Source organism: Camelus dromedarius, chromosome 22, assembly GCF_036321535.1.
Source record: "Camelus dromedarius isolate mCamDro1 chromosome 22, mCamDro1.pat, whole genome shotgun sequence".
Taxonomy (NCBI): domain Eukaryota; kingdom Metazoa; phylum Chordata; class Mammalia; order Artiodactyla; family Camelidae; genus Camelus; species Camelus dromedarius.
The window spans coordinates 26,479,617-26,497,656 of NC_087457.1; the positions used below are offsets into that span (position 1 = coordinate 26,479,617).

General features: G+C 46.4%; 1 protein-coding gene across 3 annotated transcripts in view; it reads left to right on the forward strand.

Moving 5' to 3' along the window:
* Positions 1-18,040, forward strand: part of ENPP6 (ectonucleotide pyrophosphatase/phosphodiesterase 6) — a 78,401-nt gene that overhangs the window by 11,364 nt on the left and 48,997 nt on the right. Inside the window, exon 1 of one of the 3 annotated variants that reach the window (XM_031440328.2) lies at positions 945-1,281. The exons of 1 other annotated variant lie outside the window; for it this stretch is intronic. In XM_031440328.2, coding sequence (XP_031296188.1) covers positions 1,041-1,281 — 241 coding nt within the window. In that variant the 5' untranslated portion in view covers positions 945-1,040. Of the gene's footprint in view, positions 1-944; positions 1,282-18,040 lie in introns of those variants that run through there. One more of the 3 variants, XM_031440327.2, reaches the window with a different exon arrangement.

Sequence of the window (18,040 nt, forward strand, 5' to 3'; positions counted from 1 at the left end):
GCAACGTTAGAATGCTAATAAGTTAGCATTTGTTAAGTGCTTGCTATGGGCCACGCACATTTTATAAGCCTTTACGTTTAATTTTCTGCCAAGGGAAAGTCCCACCCTAGGGGACCCAGGGCTTCTGGACTTGGTGCTTTGTGTCCGGGCCCCCCTTCATCGACCTCCTGCTCAGCCTCTGAGTCCCCCCTCTGCCTAGGCCCTCTTGGCATAAGGCCTGCATGGTGATCTCTAGCCCGGCTTGTCCACCTCCAGCTCCCTGCCTCCAGCTCCGTCTCGTGGGGCTGTGCTTCCTCAGACCCGTCTGCCAGTAATGACCCAGCTCTGCGGTCCAGCTCTGGGACTTTCTGCTCAGAGCCACCTCCTCCTCCAGCTGCGTTTGGACACGGGCAACTTGAAAAATAAGACAATAAATGCTGTTTCTAAATGTATACGAGGAAATAAGTGGCTGAGGCACAGACCAGCAATTTGTTTTTAAATGCTATGGAGATGGAGGCCCTGCTGAAAAGTTGACAGATACGCCCACCGAATTTGATTGTCTCTTGTTTCCATCCTGAGTGAAGAGGTTTGCGTTACTAAATTGTAAGTGGAAACGTCCGTGAGAGAGTTTAAATTGGGCAGAGCCGTGGATAACAGCAAATTAAAAGATTACCCTTTTCCTTGGCTCCTCCCTTGGGTTAGCCCAACGGCAAAGTTAGGGTTGACTCCTGTCATCTAAAATTCCACCTCTCTGTGGGTACTTATATTTCTGGAACATTCTCACCAGATAATAAGGTTGCACTTGCTCCCCTCTGTGTTAATTCTGGGTTTGGGAACCTGGCCTCGCTGAAGGAGTCGGTCTCTGGACTTTCTAGTAAAGGGTGAACATGGAGGATTCTAAAAGGGGGTGCTGTACCTTTAAATTCTGAAAGTGAACTTGGCTCAGGAAGGCCAGCAGTCAAGGTCCAGCCCCTAGAAGAGAGAATAGCTACAGATTCTCCATCCTCGGTCTTTGCAAGGGGACGGCTGTGCCAGCCGGGCTCGGACACGCTCCTGGCAGCATGGCCGTGCAGCTCGGGGCCCTCCTGCTGGTCCTTGTGCTCAGCCTGGCGCAGCCAGCCGCGGCCCGCCGGAAGCTCCTGGTGTTTCTGCTGGATGGTTTTCGCTCAGACTACATCAGTGATGAGAATCTGGAGTCCCTGCCTGGTTTCAAAGAGATCGTGAGCAGGGGAGTAAAAGTGGATTACTTGACTCCAGACTTCCCCAGTCTCTCTTATCCCAATTACTACACCCTCATGACTGGTGAGTACCTGGTCGTCTTCTAGGTGGTCAGGGGTGGGCTGGAGTCCCAGAAGAACAGTTAGCACCTGGCATTAAAGTCTTATTTAAAAGTTCAAGTTTCCCTCATCCTTTGGGACACCAGAGATAAGTGAGAAGTGTGTGTCTGTGGCTGAGATTTTTTTCATGGGTGTGTTGTTTTCCAAAGTTTTCCCAAGGACCTGTTTCTGTCCTCAGTGTAGAGAACAGAGAACTATGTGAATAGATGATTTTTTAAGTGGTTACTTGTTTTACAAATAAAAAATTCTAGCCAACTCTGCGTTTTCTCAGTTCAAGTTTAAAAGGTCAACAGGTCTTCATTTGTTTCGATCAGATTCCTTGTGTCCCTTTGCTCTGCAGTCGTCTGTCATCCTGGAGGTGTTTTGGCTTATTTGTCATGTGCTAGACTGTGAAAGTTACACGTGGGACCCTGGATGACTCAGAGGAAATTTTCAGGCCATCACCTGAAGTATTACTTAGCAATGCTACTTGCTCCTTCTTTTGCCCTTTTTGAGCCAGATAAAATGACATAGAAAAGAAAAAAATTGGTAGCTCAGATTCCCATTTTTAACTTCTAGCATCTGTTAACAAAACAAAACCCCAACCCCAACCCCAAACCCAACCCCCCCGCCAGATAACCTAGACCATGCCTGGGCTTGGAAAAGCTGGTTTTTGCCTAAAGATGACCTTCACTTAAGATTGCCAGCACGCCGAATGCGATTCCATGAAGTTGATCCCCTATCTGTGCAATAGAATATCCTTTCTGCTCACACAGTGGGATTCCTAGCTTCTAGTCTGTTTCTCAGCTAACCTTTGTAAGGGCCAGCTAGAGGCGCTCAGAAAGAATTTACCCAACTGTCCAGGGAGGCTGTTAAGAATGCACTGTTATTGATGCTTGTGTAGATCTCAGCCATGTGCTCTGAGCAGAGGGAAAATGCTGCAAATCATGTTAACAGGAAGGGGCTGAGAAGTCTCGTATCTCACTCTGGATCTCCACAGGACAGCAAAGCCCAAGGATTCTGGGAAGACAAATGGCTATCTCTGACTTTATGCCTGGGTACCGTGTGCATGTGTACATAAAAATGCCATCAAATTAACAGGGAAAGATACTTAGGAGAATTAGAAATGAAGGCATGGAGAGGAAAAAAAATCCAGACTGCACACAAGCAAGGAATTTATTTGTTCATTTAAAAAATCTCCCCCAACAGACCAACCATCAGCATCCCTAAGATAAAGAGGAGGAACAAGAGCGCCCTGGTCCTCACTTGGCACGGTTCTCCCCCTGCAGGGAAGCCGTTTGCAGGCTGCTGGGCCACACACAGATGTTACTGTGTGTCACAGCCCCACTCCGGCTCTGTGCAAGGCATTTCGCACACACAGACCTCCCCTCTCACCAGTTGTCTTTCAGCTTTGCTGGGAGACTCAATTCACAAGCTGCCACGTGCAGGGTGCTCAGTCTCAGTGGAAGATGAACAAAATTCATTTAAGCAAGTCAGTCTCCAGTGAGCAAAAAGGGACCATTTCAGCCTCCCCGGAGAAACCAAGCCAGTGACACGGACCTTTGTTCATCCCCACATTCCTGATTTCGGCACAAGGACTAATTTGCACAAAGCCTTAGTCACACAGAGACACTTTCTTTTCAGGCTGTGTGTGTTTTCCTTGGTCCAGTCACTACAGACGGGCCCTTTCCATGATGGGACAGAGGAGGTCCCATGAAGGTGTGACAAAGATCTCACCTTCACTTTCAAACCAAGTCTGAAGCCACAAGCTCTCCATATATGTTACGCCAATATAGTTTTAGATGGTAAAATGCATGATCTAATTTGAGAGCTTGCTCGGTACTTAGTTGGCTTTTTCACTTGTGTAGAAGCAGCATTGTACACAGGATGTGTCCAGCGAGACCCGTGCTCATGTGCAGACGCCTCTGGGGATGATGTGTCTCGCACCTACTGAGCGGACCCGGAGGCTGGGGGCGGGCCTGTGGGCTGGGAGATGCCCGGCCGAGAAGCTGCTGTCCTCTCCACTGCCCCGGAACGGACTCGGGGCTACATTTAGACTATTTCCCGCAATGTCCATGCTTATTTTTCTGCCTGAAGTTGAAAAACTCCTCTTTTTTCATACAAGGAAGGATATATCCGTTGGGAATTGTACTTAACTGTGGTTTAAGCATGTGAGCATTTTATGAACCAACAAAAGGAGCGTGCTAGATCCTTTTGGTCCTAAAAGGTGTGCTGTTTTAGGGCTCCTCAGATCCACCCGGAAGACTGTGATCTGATCCCCTCACGGGGCTCGGTGCCCCAAGACATGCAGTGTTTGGCGTTCTTCTCTCTGCATATTGAGGGGTGATGGGTTATTGGAAAGAACTTGGCCTTGGAGCTGGGAGAACTCGGTTGGGGTCCTCGCAGGGTCAGAAGGACCTCAGGCAAGCCGTCGCACTGCGCTGAACCTCAGTCTCCTCGGCTTCTGGGTCCTAGTCAGGCCAGAGTCTCTGGGGCTGCCCGATGCAGACATGAACTTAGAAAAAGTTAGGACTGGCACCCCCAGGGAAGCTGACATCTAAGAAATCAAGCAAATGACTGCAACTCTCTGGAGAGGAGAATTTTGTGGGAAGCCCTGTGGATGGTGATGGGAAGGGAACAGTCACAGGATTTGTAAGGAACCTTGGAAATCATCTAGCCTAGTCATTGACATGAAGTCACAGTGGCTGTTTTTTTTTTTTTTTTTTCTCCTTCAAAATGTGTTTGCATTGGGACAGATGTGACCAGAATCCCAATAGTGATCATGTCCCATCCCAGGACACTTGAACTTGCTGTTCCCTTTGACTGGAATGCTTTTCCCCAGAAAGACCCAAGGTTTGCTCCATCACTTTTTTCAGATCTCTTCCCCGGAGTCACTGCAGTGGGTACGCCTTCCCTGGCCACCCTCCAGCCACTCCATCATGCTCTGTCCTCTGGCTCTCCTTACTTTTCATCATGGCACCAATTTGATGATTCTGTCTTCTCCAAATAAAATTTATCCTGATGAAGAAGCATTATAATAATGATTGAAACATTCAGGCTTTCAGGGATCTTGTTGATTATTATTTTGATGTCAGATAGTCCTAAACTAACAAGGAGGGGAAAAAACTGAAATTATGCTTTGCTTTATGAAAGCAATTAGCAGTCATTTAGGTGCACTGATTACCATTTATGCCTAGTAATCTTATATACCTCAGAATACGCTTATCAGTTCTGTTTTACGCTTTGACTGTAAGGTTGGTGGCAGCAAGAGGGTTGAAAGGAAAGTCACCCATGAGGAGGGAGCTGTGTCAAAGTAGGGGATCAGAGGCCTGAGGGTGTTGGGAGGAAGTTTACCCAGAACAGCAGTCATCAGCAGGACCTGAGAGAGAGCCTAATTCTAGCCGAGACTGCCGAAGCCAAGGAGGCAGAGGCAGCAGTAAAGCACGAACAAGGCAAATGGTTCAGAACCACGCGAACAACTGTGAGAGGGCAGTGAGAGCCACGTTTTGTGCGGTCCTGCTGTTGGGTCCAGGGATGGGGCTGGCAACACCCCTGTGTTCTCAGCCTCCACTCCAGAGTGCTTCAGTGGCCAGGCTCATGAGAGGCTCCTTTGATGTTTGGAAACATGAAATGGTTTATGGGCTGAATTGTGTCCCCTTGGGCAACCCACAAATCTGTATGTTGAAGTCCTAACCCCAGTGCCACGGAATGTGACTGCATTTGGAGACAGGGTCTTTGAAGTGGTGATTAAGTTACAATGAGATCATTAGGGTGCGCTCTAACCTGGTATGACTGATGTCCTTATAAGAGGGGATGAGGACACAGCTGGGCATGGAAGAAAGACCACGCGAAGACTCATGGAGAAGGTGGCCACCTGCAAGCTGACGAGCAGTGGCTTTAGGAAAGACCAGCCCTGATGACGCCTTGGTTTGGGGATTTGGGACTTCTAGCCTCCAGATCATGGGGAGATAAAGTTCTCGTGTTCACGCCACCTGGGCTGTGGGACTTGGCTATGACGGCTCTTGGAACCTAACGCTGACAGGCCGGGGACACTGGGCAGCCGTTGAAGGAAGGAAGGCTTTTTGGGACAGACCACGTCCATCCCCAAACCTACTTACTGAGAACTTCTAATGGTTTGTGCCCTGAAATTGAGGTAGTCAACGGTGTTTGGTTTCTTAGGGCTTCTGTAACAAATTACCACAAGTGCAGTGGCCTAAAATAATCAAGGTGCCGGCGGGACCATGCTCTCTCTCTCAGGGCTCCAGGGGAGAATCAGTTCCATGCCGTTCTCTTAGCTTTCTTGTGTTGCCAACAATCCTTGGTGGTTTTGCTTTGCAGATACATCGATGCGTCACTCCCTCTGCCTCCACTGTCACACGACAGTCTCCCTGGGTGTCTCTTCTTAAAAGAGCACCGGTGATGTTGGTGTTCTCGACCTCGTCTTAACTTGATTACATCTGCAAAGATTTGTTTTTAAATAAAGTCTCACTCATAGGTACTAAGGGATAGAATCTTCACCACATCTTTTTATGGAACACAATTCAATGTACAACACATGGTGCTGTGGAAGGAGTTATGGATTTACTGCAGAAGATCTAATTTCATCTATTCTCTCACTTTTTGACTTGCAGAATTTGAGCAAGTTCTTTTGAGTTTTAATATTATTTATCAGTGGAATGGAGAAAGTAAAGCTTACCCAATCGGCTTGTGGTGAGGACAGGATGAGAACCATTGTGTCAAACCACCATTATAAAAATTACTCACTTTATCAATAAGATTAGGCTAAATCGTGTTGCAGTAACAAGCTGTATAAGAGGCTTACCACAGCTAAGGGTTATTTTTCGCTCACCTACGTGGACTTGAATGATTAACTGCCCCATTTCCTCTTCATTTGGAGACGCAGGCTGAAAAAGCAACTTCTAAATGAGACACACTTCTCACATGGCAGAGGGGAAGGGAAAGTAGCAGAACAATGTAATAAAGCTGAACTGCTCTGCTCGGAGGCGGCACAGGTCACATCCACTCCCGTTTCATTGGCCAGAGCAAATCACATCGCCAAGCCTGATGCCAGTAGTTCAGGATGTATAGTCCTCCCATCGAGGGGGAGGAGTTATCTGTAACACGTGTGCCTTGTGTCACAGGCACCGAATGGATATTAGTCGCATTTTATAAGAAAAGAAAAGACATGCAATTGTTAGAAGGCTTTGAAAGCTGAATAGAAGATAATCCAATAGGCTCCACATTTCCCTTTTTTTCTACTTCAAACATTCCAGCATCTCTTCTTTATTATGGGTTGTAAGTGAGGAGCTGAACTTGGGGAGCGCCCTAGAGGCAGGACTTGCTGATTGGCTGACGAATGAATAGGGAAGAACTGAAGGGAAGGGAATCTGAATCAATTCCAAGGCTGCAAGATATTCAGAAGTCTGGGGCTTCTACGAGCAGAGATGGGAAAGTTTGGAGGGCTGTTTATTTGTTGCTGTAAATTTTCAACAGAATAGTTTTCAAGTTGGAGTAGGACGCTCACTGGGAGTTCGCCCTTTAGGGGATCAAAGACAGTATCCGAAAGGAGAGTTCCAGAAACATGTAGAATAATCATGGGAGTCAAGGAGAGAAATTGCTCCTGTGGGTCCCAGTGGACCCCACTAAATGTACTTCTTATCTCTTTGCCTGCCCTACAGCTGGTAGAGGGAATACACAATTAACACAAACACACAATTAAATCTGCCTTCTCATCTGCATGAACTTTTGTCTAACTTTTGTCACTGACTTCCCAGGGACATCTAGCAACATCTTTTCACGTTTCCACTTAAAACTCCAGTGTGTGTCATGGGTCCTGATTAAACCGCCTACAGAAGCAGGCTGGGTAGGTGAGGTGTCGGGCAGCAGAAGCTGTGAAGACCCCTCACCGGCTCAAGCTCGGAGAAAAAAGTGTTCCAAGAGGTCAGAAAAATACTCTCTCCTGGCACATCATTATTTCAGCTCCCATCAACGGGCCTCTCTACACTGAAGTGCCACTTTTCAGAAAATATGTTTCTCTTGGCTTCCATGACCATGAGAGGGTGTTCTTGTTACATGGCGTTCAGCTGCTGGAGACCCGCTCCCGGAAGGGAACAGTGAGGGTAGTGGGCAAAGCTAAACACGTGGTGAAAGCTTTTGATTATAATAACAGCAAAGCATTTTCCAGAAGGTTCCCCCGCACGGAGCCACTGTGGTCTCCAAACCATGGCTGGTCTCTCCCTGGTCTCACGTCCCCCCACTCCACCGCTGATTGATAGGACCGGGTGCCTCCTGCCAAGGCTTCTGGGGGTTTGGTTGGACCACGCTGCTCTCGGGACCTGCTTCCTCCAGAATGCTGCGCCTGAAATGGGTTAAAGAACATTTAAAATGGATTTGGAGGGAGCCTGAGTCAGCATGTTAACATTTATTTCAGAGACACTTTAAACAGCACCTACTCATGTTTCAGAGTCCCGGTCCGTGAATGGGGCCATTGTGTCCACGGTCTCCCGGGCGAGGACCTGGGGCAGGTCTGGGGCTCCTCTGGGTCCTGTGTGTAGCTTTTGGCTCTTGCTGGATATTGTGCTTGATCACCACCCACCCCGTCTTCAGCCCTTTCCGTAGCCAGGAGAGAGGGTTTGACAGACAGGTCGTGGAACCAGGTGTGGGCAGACTCACCTGGACAAAGGGCTGCCCGGGCTGAAGTTGTAAGCAGGCTTTTGGGCAGAGATACTGCCCAGACTTTACCCTGCGATGAGGTGACTTCCCCCGGCACCTGCCTCAAGAGTGAGTGCTTCCGTGATGCCGGGTCTGGAGCAGGAGGGCAAGTGGGGTCATGGTGAGCACTCATGTAAATGTCTGCAGCTGAGCATCCCAGCCTATTCGACCCCAGGGAGGAAGCCTTGTACTGTTTCTCTTTCTTCAAGGTTCTGGAATTTTGTTGCAGAGCCTCATCTGCTGAGGCTCCACTGCCAAGCTCGGTTTCAGTCTCACTGGCTCCTGGGCTCCTCTGGCCGTACCCCGTCGACCTCTAAGTCCTCTCCTCCATCCCCAGAGTCTGAGGGAGTGCCGTTGCCACCTTCAGCCTGTCATCCGGGACTTCCCAGCACCCAAGGCCGTCCTGGTTTGCTGGGCTGTGTGGGTGGATCTGATTCCAGGTTCTGCTTACTCCCAGTCTGGCCATTCCCCTGAAGCTTGGCCAGCTGGCCTCATCCCAAACCATGACACCCCTCCCTGAACATTTCTGTGGGCGACTTTCATAGTCCATTCTAGTATGCATTCGTCAGTGTAAAAGAGAACTGACTAATTTTTCAATAATATATCTCAAAACGATATCTAAGACTTACACTTTGGGCACTTGCAAGACATCTGGGCAGTGATTTCTTTTCTAGCCTTGAAGTCCTGGAGATACAGATTTCAGAGTCGTCCTCAGATACGGGGGGATTACAAGAGTAGGTGAGGCTTCTTGGGAGGGTTGTGTGGAGAGAAGAGAAAGGAGTCAGAATGAAAACTTGGGGGGCCTTCGTCCATTTGGGGAACACAATGTAGAAGAAGAGACACCAAAGGAGACAAGAGATAAAGACCTATCACAGACCATTCTAGCAAAGACCTGAAATGAAAACCAGGGGTCAAACAAGGTCAGACTAATCAAGGAGAGACAAAGTTTTTACAGGAGATGGACAGTATTATCAAACAGAAAAATTAAAGAAAAGAAACAAAAAAGGGAATCTGCGTGGAGCAGCAGGTTTTGGAGACCAACAGGGAGATGGAAAGGAGGGACAAGGCTTTGCAGGTAAAGCCTGCATTTGGAGGATTTGGGGGCTGGTATTTGGCTGTGTAGCTGGGAACCTGGAGGATCTAACTTGGTTTCCACACACTAATTAGGACCTATATGTGGATCTATATAGTTGTGATGTCAGTTGATCTTTTAAAATTGATAACCAGAGTTGCTGAGGTATAATTTACACATCATAAAATCTATCCATTGTAAGTATACAGTTCCCTGACTTTTAGTATATTTACAGAGGTGTGCAGCTGTCACCACAATGTAAGTTTAGACTATTTCCATCACTCCAAAAAGAAAACTTGTGCCCTCTAGTTTCTCTCCATTTTCACCGCCAGCCTTTGGGTGATCACTAATCTACTTTCTTTCTCTAGAGATTTGCCTTTTTCTGGACATTTCCTATAAATGGAAACACAGAATCTGTGTTCTTTTGTGTATGGCTGCTTTCACTCAGCATCATGCTTTGGAGGTTCATCCATGTTGCGTCAGCACATCATTCGTTTTCACTGGTAAGAAGGTTTCCATTGTGTGGAATCTTCACCAGCTGACGAACATCTGGGTCGTTTCCACTTTTCAGCTATTGTGAATAACACTGCTATGAACGTTCATGTGCGAGTCTTTGTGTGGACATATGTTGTCATTTACGCCCAGGGGATACCTAGGAGTGGAAATGCTGGATCATGTAATTCTATATTTAACATGATGAGAAGTTGCCAAACTGTGTTTCAAAATGGCCGCGCCATTTTACATTCCCAATATATGAAGTTTCCCATTTTTCTACGTCCACAAGGACACTCGTCATTGGCTTTCCTTTTTCACTATTGTCATTCTAGTGGGTGTGATGAGCTTTTTCATTGTGATTTTGACTTGTGTTTCCCTAATGACTAAGATGCTTAGCATCACGTGTGTATTGGCTATTTGATAACTTTTTGGGAAAATCTATTCAAGCTCTATTATCCATTTTTTAAAATTGGGTTATTTGCCTTTTTATTATTAGTTTCAGGAATTTTTAAATGTACATTTTGGATAGATATTTCATATGGATCTATGATTTGCAAACACTTTTCTCCCAGGTGGTGGGTTGTCTTTTCTCTCTCTTGAAGTGTCTGGAAGTGCAAAAGCATTTAATACTGATGAGCTCCTATCAGTCTTTTCTTTTTATACTTTTTGTGTCATATCTAAGAAATAATTGCCTCATCCAACATCATGAAGATTTACTCCTGTGTTTTCTTCTGAGAGTTTTGTACTTTTAGTTCTTACATTTAGGTCTGTGATACATTTTGAGCTAATTTTTGTGTATGGTGTGAGGTAGTTGCTCTAGCATCTTTTGTTGAAAAAAACCTGTTCCTTTCCCACTGAATTTTCTTAATATTTTTGTAGAAAATCACCAGACTACACATGTTAGAATTTACTCCTGGGCTCTCAGTTTTACTTCATATGTCCATCCTAATACCAGGGCCACACTGTCATGATTGCTGTGGCTTTGTAGTAAGTTTTGAAATCAGGATGCCTAAGTCTTCTCACTTTGTACTTCTTTTTGAAGATTGTTTTGACTGTTTTGAGTCACTTGTATTTCCAAATGAGTTTTAGTATGAGCTTTTCAACTTCTGGGGGAAAAAAAACCAGCTAGGATTTTGATAGAGGTAGTGTTGAATCTATAGAACAATTTAGGAAGTTTTGCCAACTCAACAGTATTAAGTCTTTTGATCCATAAACATGAAATGCCCATTTATTCAGGTTCCAGATTCTTTCCACAGTGCTTTTGTAAGCTTCAGTGCACAAGTCTGGCGCTTCTTTTCAAAATATTTCTAAGCATTTTATTCTTTTGGATGTTGTTGTGAATGACATTACTTTTTATAGATATGTATAAACTTTTTTTATTGAGTTATAGTCATTTTACAATGTTGTGTCAAATTCCGGTGTACAGCACAATTTGTCAGTTATACATGAACATACATACATTCATTGTCACATTCTCTTTTGCTGTGAGCCACCACATTACTTTCTTAATTTCATTTTGCAGCATATGAAAACACAGTTGATCTGGAGGTGTTGGTCCTGCATCTTGCTACCTTGCTGAATTGTTCTAATAGTGTTTTGTGGGTTCCCTAGACTTCTCCACATGGCAAGAATATACAAGACCATGTTTCCTGCAAATAAAGACAGTTACTTCTTCCTTTCTAATCTTGAGATCTTCAGCTGACCTTTATCATCACCTTGGGAATTACGGAAGGGAATTCTGCAGGGGAGAAAACTCAAGTCTAGAGAGGGTGAGCAGTTTGGGTGAGGTCACCTAGCCGGGAGGTGAGTAAATCAGGACCAGAACTGAGGACTTCTGCCCCCACCCCCACCATCACTCAGCACTTTTACCACACTGCCTCTGGTTGGTAGAGTCAGAATCCGTGAAGACAATGGAGGCCTGTATCTCTGCAGCACTCCTATTGTCCTCCTTTGCTACGAGCAGCCAGATTTAGTCAAGAGGGAACAGAGTGTACATTTGCCAAACATCTACAGTATTTCTGTGTCTCTGTGTCTACAGCGCATAGTGCTGGGTGCTTTCAAATGCTATTTCAGCCAATCCTCAGAAAACCCTGTAAGCTAGGCATGGTTATCCCCGTTTTATAGAAGAGGAAACCGAGGCTGTGAGATATTAAATTACTTGTTCAAGCTCGCAGAGCCCCAAGGAGGCAGAACTGTGAGCACAAAACCCTGTGCTCCTGCCCTGACTTCCTGCTTTCAAGGAAGTAGCTCCCAGAACAGCACCGTGCTGTGCAGCCATCTAAGTGTCTGTCTCACAGACAGTGACGTGGTGGCTGCACCACGCACATGACATGTGCCCGCACACAAGACTCCATAGTGCATGTGTCCCCGCCTGTCCAGGCTTCCTCCAGACTGAGCAACCTCACGGACAGCTATGTTTTAGCCCTCCTTTGTGCATCTCAATGGACAATACGAACAATAAGCGCTTCTGGGTTGAGTATGAAAGAGAGGATTCAACCTCACACACTTGGCTACTCATCCCAAACGGCCAAGGCTGAACAGTTGTGAGGAATGGCTTCCACAGGCCTCTCTGATAAGTCACATCTGGGACACTGACCCAGGCCACTGAGGTGCTGCTCTGGACTAGCCGCTTCTAATTACACTTGGCTCTGGGTCTGGGAGGGCATGGTGGTCCCAGTGAGGGCAGGTCCCTACATCCCACTCAAGTGTCTCATGCTTCCTGACACTTAGTAGGAACTCAATAGGTGTCCCTCTGTATGTGTTTTAAAATTACCTGGGAACTGCTTTATCCTAAATACTCAGCCAGTTTCCTTTTAAGCTATTGTCTGCCCCATTCCACCCCCAACTCCTTACAGAAAGCCAGTTCCCACTGCCAGTCCATCAAGGGGGACATTTTTAGTTCAGAGCAGATGAAAAATCCAAGTGGACATGGCAAAGATGGCCTCAGACACAGCCCTACGCCTCTCTCCTCCCCAGCGCCGGTCCACACCCAACCCGGGCTGGGTTTTAGGAATACAAAGCAGAAATGGGTATAATTAAGTATTTTGCAAGCTCCGTCAAATATTTTAAGAGGTAAGTAGACACCCAATTTAAAACTCCTATGGTTTACCTTTTCACTAAATTCCAAATTGGTGAGTAAGCCAATGCTCTGGTGGTTTAAAACAACTTCAGTCGTATTCCCCAGAGATTTTAGGTTTGGGAGTTGAAGCCATTTATAACCGAGAGTCTGGAAAAGTTCTCAGAAACAGCGGTTCCCTTGGGCAACATGGTGTGAGGTAGACGGTATCCGATTTACTCCGCCCCTCACCTCCAGGTGGTTTCGTGGTCAGCAGGAGAATATGAATTTCTTAATAATGTGAAATAAAAAGGCTGTGCTTCTGCCAAAACCAGATTACCTTGTATTTGACTTAGCCGTATTTCATAGGTTTTCAGGTCAGGGCCAAAGGCAAGCCCTTCTCCCCGCACACGGGTCCCCTTCCTCTCCACGTTCATGGGCTGATCCTGGGCCTTGACTTGGTCGCTTCTTCTCCATCTCCTGACGAGATCTGTGCGAGAAGAGAGATGGATTAGAAGCAGGATACACGGGTTCGAGTCCAGCTGTGGTGGTTCCTAACCCTGTGGCCTCAAAGGCTTTCTGGATTCAAGTTTCTTTTCTGAGAAAATGAGAAGGTCGAGGGCTCCTAGGGGTAGATTCAAGTGCTGTGGCGAGGTCCTCTTCCTGAGCTGCCGTCGTGACGCCTCTGGCCTGCTTCCCCGAGACCTTCTCACCGGGGCTCTGGTCGGAGGAGAGACAGTATTTGATCTGTGCCAACTGCTGTCGCCATGAACCCAGCTAGCACTGCCCTGTGGTGAGCTTGAAGCCACACGGCCAGACGCTGACTTCCCAAAGCACGAGCGCAGTCTTTACCCACATCCCTCACCCTGTTAGCACTCAGCGCTATAATTCTAAAAAGAGGGAAAATGGCCTGGCTTGACGGAGGATTTGGGGGATCAGAAACCTAGGCCAGAAATTTCTATTTAAAATCACATCCTTCACTACCAGTTTCCCTGAGGAACAGTTTAATTCTTTGGGGGAAATATCTAATGGGCTCCATCCCCCTCTGGCTTGACAGGGGTAAGGCTCACATAGAGCCGCGGCCGGGAAAGGAGGGCGGCGGGGAAGAGCTCCCCGGCGGAGCCATGAGGAACTGTTTATGATACCAAGTCCCATCCACTTGCCGGCGCCGGGCCTGGCGGCCTGCGGGGCACACAGAGCTGCTGGGCTCCCGGCCTCTGAAACAAGCCTGACGGGCCAGGTGGCCACCCTGGCGGGTCACAAATGGAAAATCCAGGAAATTACATTTTTCAAAAGAATGGGAAATACATTTACTTGCTTAATCACCTTACCTGTCATGTTGATTCCTATCAATCTTTCTAGATCTTTTGGTTTTAAGTCAAAGTATTAATAAGGCCAGAGGGTGACTTCTGCATGGCAATCAGTACCTCTTCCATCACACATGGAGACAAATAAAATGAAAAGTGACCTTATCAGTGGGCCCGGCGCTTATGTTCCTGTGAAGTGCCACAAACAAATAGATGTAAATAATGTCAAGTAGTTAAAAAATTCTATGGAAAAGGTTAAGGAAGGTTAAGGGCACCAAGAATGATGAGAACGCTGTTGTATATGGAAGGGCCTGGAAATGCCTTTCTGATCAGATGGAATCAGAGCCGAGCCCTAAAGTGAGTAAGGGGCTGGCCGTGTAGATACGTGAGAACAGAGTGTTCCAGAAGGGGAGCAGCTGGGGTAAAAGCCCTGTGGCCACACGGGCTTGGGACACTGGAGGGGCAGCAAGGAGCCGGTGTAGCCACAGCCAAAGTGAGGGGTGGGGAGAGCGGAGATGGGGTCTGAGAGCCGACAAGTGGCGTGGCTGCCACACATTCGCCCGGCTCAGATGTCCTGCTGCAGGGAGTCTGGTTGACCTGTGGTTCCACTGCTGCCTTGTGGGGCCCACCCCTGCGCCGGGGCCGAAGCCCCACTTCTCCCAGGCTGACGGAGCAGGGTCATGCCTCTGATGGGCGACTGTGGCAGAAGGACCCTTATCGATCTGGCCAAACTGTCTCACGATCGCAGGTGTCCTTTCTTCCCCATCTCCTTTCACAAATGTCAGACCTTCACAAATGGGGGACTTCCCTGCCCGCTCCTGCCTCTCCCCTTCGCCTGTAACAGGTGCTGCCCCCAGTAAATTTCCTGCCTGTCTGATAAGTTATTTGTCTTAGTGGCTCCCTCCCGAAGGACATGAACTGGCACAAGGCCACATTAGGTCCTTGCAGGTCCTGTAGACTCTGAGTCTTATTCTGAGCGCAGGGAATGCCTTTGGAGGGTTTGAGTGGAGGAGCAGTGTGATAGAACTTTCATCTGAGAAACGCACTCTGGCCACTGGAGCAGGGAAAAGGGAGCAACGGGGGGTGGGTGGAGGCAGGGGGGCCTTCAGGAGGCTCCAGCTCAGACCAGGTGGGCAAATGCATGAACTGCAGCCTGACTGCTGATGGCATCCTTCTGCCAAACTGACCTTCCTGAGTCTACCCAAGACCTTCTACCAGCAAGATCCAATGACATCTTTCAGCCGCTCTCTGTGGAATTTTATCTTTGACCATTCCTGCCTTCTAGAGATGGTCTCTTTATTGGTTTCTGAGTTTCCTCTCTCCTTTCAATCTCACCTTCTAGTACCTTCCACAGACTTCCCTTTTGCCAACTCCTTGACACTGGGGCTTCAAGAAGAGCTTGGTGCCTGTTCTCTGGTCTTTGCTTGCTCTCTCTTCTCATCTTGGTGGTCTCATCCCTCATGAGGTCTTACCCCTCATGCACATTTGTTGTTAATTCCCATTTTTTACCACCTCTGCCCCAGACAAACACTAATCTGCTTTATGTCTTTTTAGCCTTGCCTTTTATGATTTCACATAAATGGACTCATTCCATATGTGGTCCTGTGTCCTGTGTTTGTTCCTTCTTATTGCTGAATAGTATTCCATCATGTGGATATCCTCCAAGTTTTTATAATAAAAAAACCTCAAAGCTACAGAAACATTGAAATAGCATTGTGAGTATCTGTGTTCTGTGATTCTCTGTTAACATGTGGCACGTTTGCTTTATTCTCACTTGAGAAATACAGGTTTCTGTTTTGTTTTGGTTTTTGTTTTTGCTGAACCAGTTGAAAGCCAATTCCTAACATCATGACACTTCACCCACTAAATTATGTGGCGTGTATGGAATATTCTCCTATGTGACCATATTGTTTTCAGATTTTCCCTATTGCCAAAAAAAAAAAATCCTTTATAACCTTTTCTGAAATAAAAAAATCTAATCAAGATTCAAGCAGGCCATTTGGTTGCCATGCTTCTTTGCTCTCTCTTACAAGTGATATCCTCGCCTTTTTGTTTTGTTTGGACTTCCACCTTGTTGACATTCTTGAAAAGCCCAGATAGTTATCCGGTAAACTGGCTGCATTTTAGATTTGTCTGACTTTTCTTCATGGTTAGATTCAAGTTAACCTTTTCTGGCAAGAATACTACATTTTTTTTTCATCCAAATTAGGACAAGGAGTCATGTAGTTGGGATAGGGTGGTGAGTGCAGAGTGTCTGAGGTGTGGGCACTATTCTAGAAGAGGCTCACAGCAGCCTTCCCTATGTGGCCCCCTGAGACCACGTGGCTCTTTGTCACATTGGTAGGGTTGTTCCCACAGGCTTTTCCCTTGAGGTTCACATCAGCTTTGGGTGACATTTTTCATACTTGTCCTATGGCCAGTATTGTACTGTAAGGCCCTTATAGGAGTAGGAGCAGGTCCTACTTAATCTTGTGCTTTTCACAGTACCTAACATTGTGCCTTGAAAATAATACTCTGGAAATGGGTGAGTATTCTACCAGAATGTCTCTAAGACATTTTCTAGTGTCCTTTCTTTTTGAACCTCGATGGGCCTTTGGGACAGCTTTCACCAGTAGAGTACAACAGAAGTGATGCTATGTGACCTATGGGTCTGAGTCATACAAATACCAAATATTTTCTCCTTGCTCTCTTGGGTTGCTCGCCCTTGGAAGCCCACCAGTATGCTTTGAGAAAGATAAGCAGCCACGTGGAGGAGACACGTGTTTTATAGCAGCTGAAAGCCCCAGCTCAAGTCCTAGCCAGCATCAGTTTCCTTATTAAATAAGTCCAGCCCCCAGGTGCTAGTCACCCCCAGCCTCTGAGCTGCCCCTTGCTGATGTCACATAAAGCAGAGAAAAACTTTCCCTTCCAATTTCCATTCAAACTGCAGATTTGTGAGTGGAATAAATGCTTGTTGTTGTTTTAAGCCATTGAAGGCTTGGGGTTGTTTGTTACACAGCAGTAGATAACTGATACATCCACCCACTTCAATGCAAGAGATATGCACACCAAACAGAAATTCCAAAAAAAACCTGTTGCCAGAAAATAGTTTCACTTGGGAAGGGAGGAATTTTGCAATCCTTACAAAAGGAACAGATGTAGGTGATGATCATCAGTGGTTGCTAAAACCAGAAGATGAAGGTTGACGGGAAACTTTATAGTCAATGGATTAGCCTGACACCATCAAAACCCACAGATCAAGCTAAACAGAAAGTGAGGCAACCAGATATTATGAGCACATGATGTGATGCAGGAGCAAGTACTCAGCACCTTCTACAATGGATTCTTGCCTTAAAGAAATTGAACCTGAATCTAATCAGACTTCTAGATCAAACTTGTAGATTACAAGAAATACAGGAGCTAAAGGAACACATTAATAACACCATAATGCTAAAATCGGCCACATCCAGAATATGAGACATTTTCAGGACAGAAGGCCCAGTTTTCCATCAATAAACGGAGAATAAATAATAAACAAACAAAACAGAGGAGAACTCTTATAGGTTAAACGAGACTAAGAATCATAACCAAATACACGATCTGAGGCTTGTTAGAACCCTGATTCAAAGAAACCAACTGCTCCGGGACGTTTTTGGGATAATCAGGAAAAACTGAACATGAACTGGGTAGTAGACGATAATGAAGAATTATCATTCATTCTGTTGGGTGTGAAACAATAGTGTCATTTTTTGGGAAAAATTCTTCAGTATGAGAGATAGGCACAGAAGTGTTTAAGATTTAAGATATTATGTCTGGAATTTGCTTTACAAATATTCCAGTGGGGGAAGGAAAACACACGAAACCAGGGCAGAATGTTCTCTGTTGTTGTTTATCACACCGTTTTGAACATTTGAAAATGTCCACAATAGAGAAGTTTAAAGTTGTATCTAAGCTCTTCAGAAGGGGTAAGCCTAGACTTAGACCATAAAACAAGCTGATGTGTGGGATCTGCTGTGGGTGAGGTGGCTTTGGAGGAAGGAACGAAGGGAGGCCACCAAAGTCTGGTGCTCAGGAGCCGTGCACCACCAGGTCCTGGGCCTCCTCCTCAAGAGGTTCTGCACAGCCC